Raw genomic sequence first — 2,580 nt, 5'->3', positions numbered from 1 at the left:
TATGTGGGATCCGAACCGGGGCCCTCTGGCGTCCCAAGCCAGTTCTTAACCATCGCGCCTCTCGGCCGGCCCGCAAGCAAAAGATTTTTTTGAAAAGCATTTTCTCGTTGGGACTTGCTCTCGCTTGCTGTCCCGAGACCACCATGAGAAGAAGCCTGGGTTAGCCTATTGGAGGAGGTTAGCCTGTAGGAGGTTAGCCTGTTGGAGGAAGCCTGAGTTATAGCCTGTTGGTGAAGACGAGCCATGTCAGTGGAGGTCCCTTAGACTGACCAGGCCCCAACTGACTGTAGCCGTATGGGTGAACCCGCTTGAGACCTGAAGGACTGCCCAGCTGAACCCAGAATTGCTGATCCAAAGAATTGTGAGCAAGCAAAATGGTCGTTAATTTAAATCAATAAGTTTTAGGGTGATTTGTTACCCAGCAATGGATAACTGATACACCACCTTAACCAAGCAATCGATGTTAACACCACTGGTAACTGAACAAACTGACTTCGTGTGCCTCCACGTGAAGGATGTGGATGCCCAGAAGAGGACAATGTATTAACTTGATAGGGCAGTCATGATAAAGGACAGGCATGCCTCATGTTATTTATTGTGCTTCAATTTAGCGCACCTCGCAGATGTTGCAAGGATGGTGGATAGGCAAGACTACCCACCAGCAAAAAAAGGTTACGACTCGCTTTTTGTAATACTCACTTTGTTACCGTGGTCTGGAACCGAAACTGTAATATCTCCGAGGTGTGCCTGTGCCACCAACTGGGTGGCTTAAAACAACAGATGAGGGCCGGCCGAGTGGCTCAGTTGGTTAAGAGCTCACTCAAGAGTGCGAGCTCTTGAGCAACAGCAATTCGATGCCCGCCCGAGCTGAGCTGCCAACAGGCGGCAGGATGGCTCAGCTTAAAAAAAAAAAAAAAGAAAAGAAAAGAAAAAAAAAATACAGATAGTGGGCCGGCCGACTGGCGCGTTGGTTAAGAGTTGGCTTGGGACGCCGGCTCTGAGCAGCAGTACCCCGGTTCGGATCCCACATGTGGGCCAGTGACGCTGCGCCCTCTATGGTGAACAACAGCTCGACCTGGAGCTGGGCTGCCCTGAGTCCCCGGCGACGGCGTAGGCTGCAGTGGGGCTGGCTGGCAGTGGGCGTGCGCTTTCGTGAGCTGCCTTGAGCGCAGGCGACTGCCTCACCCGGGAAGAGCGCAATGATAATACCAACATGGGCCAGTGCAGCCACGTCCTCCACAACTAGGCTGAAGAACAAAACGACAGCAACTTGTCTGTTCCCCTTCCCCGATTCCCCAATTTAAAAAAATAATTTAAAAAAATGAAGAAGAAGAAAAAAAAATCAGGTGCCGGCAGGGCCACGCTCTCTCTAACGCTCTCGGTAGAGTCTCTCCTTGCCTCTTCCTAGCTTCCAGTGGTCACAGTCAATCCCTGGCTTGCGGTTACATCACCCCAATCTCTGCTTCTGTCATCACATGGCGTTCTCCACATCTCTGTCTTTATGTGGCATTTCCTCTTCTAAGGATATCTCAGTCATATGGGGTTAGTGCCCAGCCTAGCAACCTCACCTTAACTTGATTGTCTCTGCAAAGCTCCTATTTCCAAATAAGGTACCGGGGGTTAGGACTTCAACCTATTTTTTGGAGGGACACAAGTCAACCCGTAACAGTCACGAAATCATTTATGTAGTCTTTGTCTTAAAGATGCATACCTGAGGGGGGATGGGTTCTCAAACAAGGGGCCCACCCTCCCACAGTGCAAGTTTTCTGAACCGTGTGAGGCGTTCAAGTCCAGTTAAAGCCAAGGTGGGGCGTTTCCTATGATGCATGCGTCCTAGACCAGACAAGCGATACAGGGGCGTGGTCTTTTCAACGTCCGGTGTGCCGATGACGTCTGAGGTAGAAGGGGCTGGGCAGGATTCCCAGCTCGCATGCGCATTGAGGCCAAGGCGTTTTCTTAAGAGGTTGGAATGGAAGCCTCTTAAAATGGCAGATGATTTGGACTTCGAGACAGGAGTGCTCAGCATTACGTCAGAATGGCTTTGTGGTGCTCAAAAGCCGGCCATGTAAGATCGTGGAGATGTCCACCTCCAAGACGGGCAAGCACGGCCACGCCAAGGTCCCCCTGGTTCGTATTGACACCTTTACTGGGAAGAAACATGAAGATCGCTGTCCATCAACGCATAATATGGATGTTCTCAACATCAAAAGGAATGATTTCCAGCTGATTGGCATCCAGGATGGGTATCTATCACTGCTCCAGGATAGCGGGGAGGTGCGAGAGGACCTTCGTCGGCCTGAGGGAGACCTCGGCAAGGAGATTGAGCAGAAGTATGACTGTGGAGAGGAGATCCTGGTCACAGTGCCGTCTGCCATGACAGAGGAGGCTCAGCTGTTGCAATCAAGGCTATGGCAAAATAACTGGCTCCCAGGGTGGCAGTGGTGGCAGAAGTGATCCTGGAGCCTGCAGAGGCCCCCTCCCCTAGCCTGGCCCGGCTCTGGCCAGGCACTTGGCCGGACTCCTATACGATTTATTTGACGTTTTATTTTGGTTTTCCCCACCCCTTCACTCGGTCGGGGA

The 2,580-nt window shown here is 51.6% G+C and overlaps 1 protein-coding gene across 1 annotated transcript; it reads left to right on the top strand.

Annotated features, from left to right (window-relative positions):
- Positions 1 to 1,286: 1,286 nt before the first annotated feature.
- LOC109378792 (eukaryotic translation initiation factor 5A-1-like) lies at positions 1,287 to 2,569 on the top strand. Its single transcript, XM_019635072.1, has one exon. It carries the CDS (start codon positions 1,993 to 1,995, stop codon positions 2,452 to 2,454), a length of 462 nt encoding a protein of 153 aa, XP_019490617.1. The 5' UTR covers positions 1,287 to 1,992; the 3' UTR covers positions 2,455 to 2,569.
- The last annotated feature ends 11 nt before the right edge of the window (positions 2,570 to 2,580 follow it).

Source organism: Hipposideros armiger, unplaced genomic scaffold, assembly GCF_001890085.2.
Source record: "Hipposideros armiger isolate ML-2016 unplaced genomic scaffold, ASM189008v1 scaffold_3778, whole genome shotgun sequence".
Taxonomy (NCBI): domain Eukaryota; kingdom Metazoa; phylum Chordata; class Mammalia; order Chiroptera; family Hipposideridae; genus Hipposideros; species Hipposideros armiger.
This window is presented reverse-complemented; position numbering and strand designations above follow the sequence as displayed.

Excerpts from the sequence above, each read along its gene's own strand:
- LOC109378792 (XM_019635072.1), top strand. The coding sequence starts at position 1,993 with ATGATTTGGACTTCGAGACAGGAGTGCTCAGCATTACGTCAGAATGGC.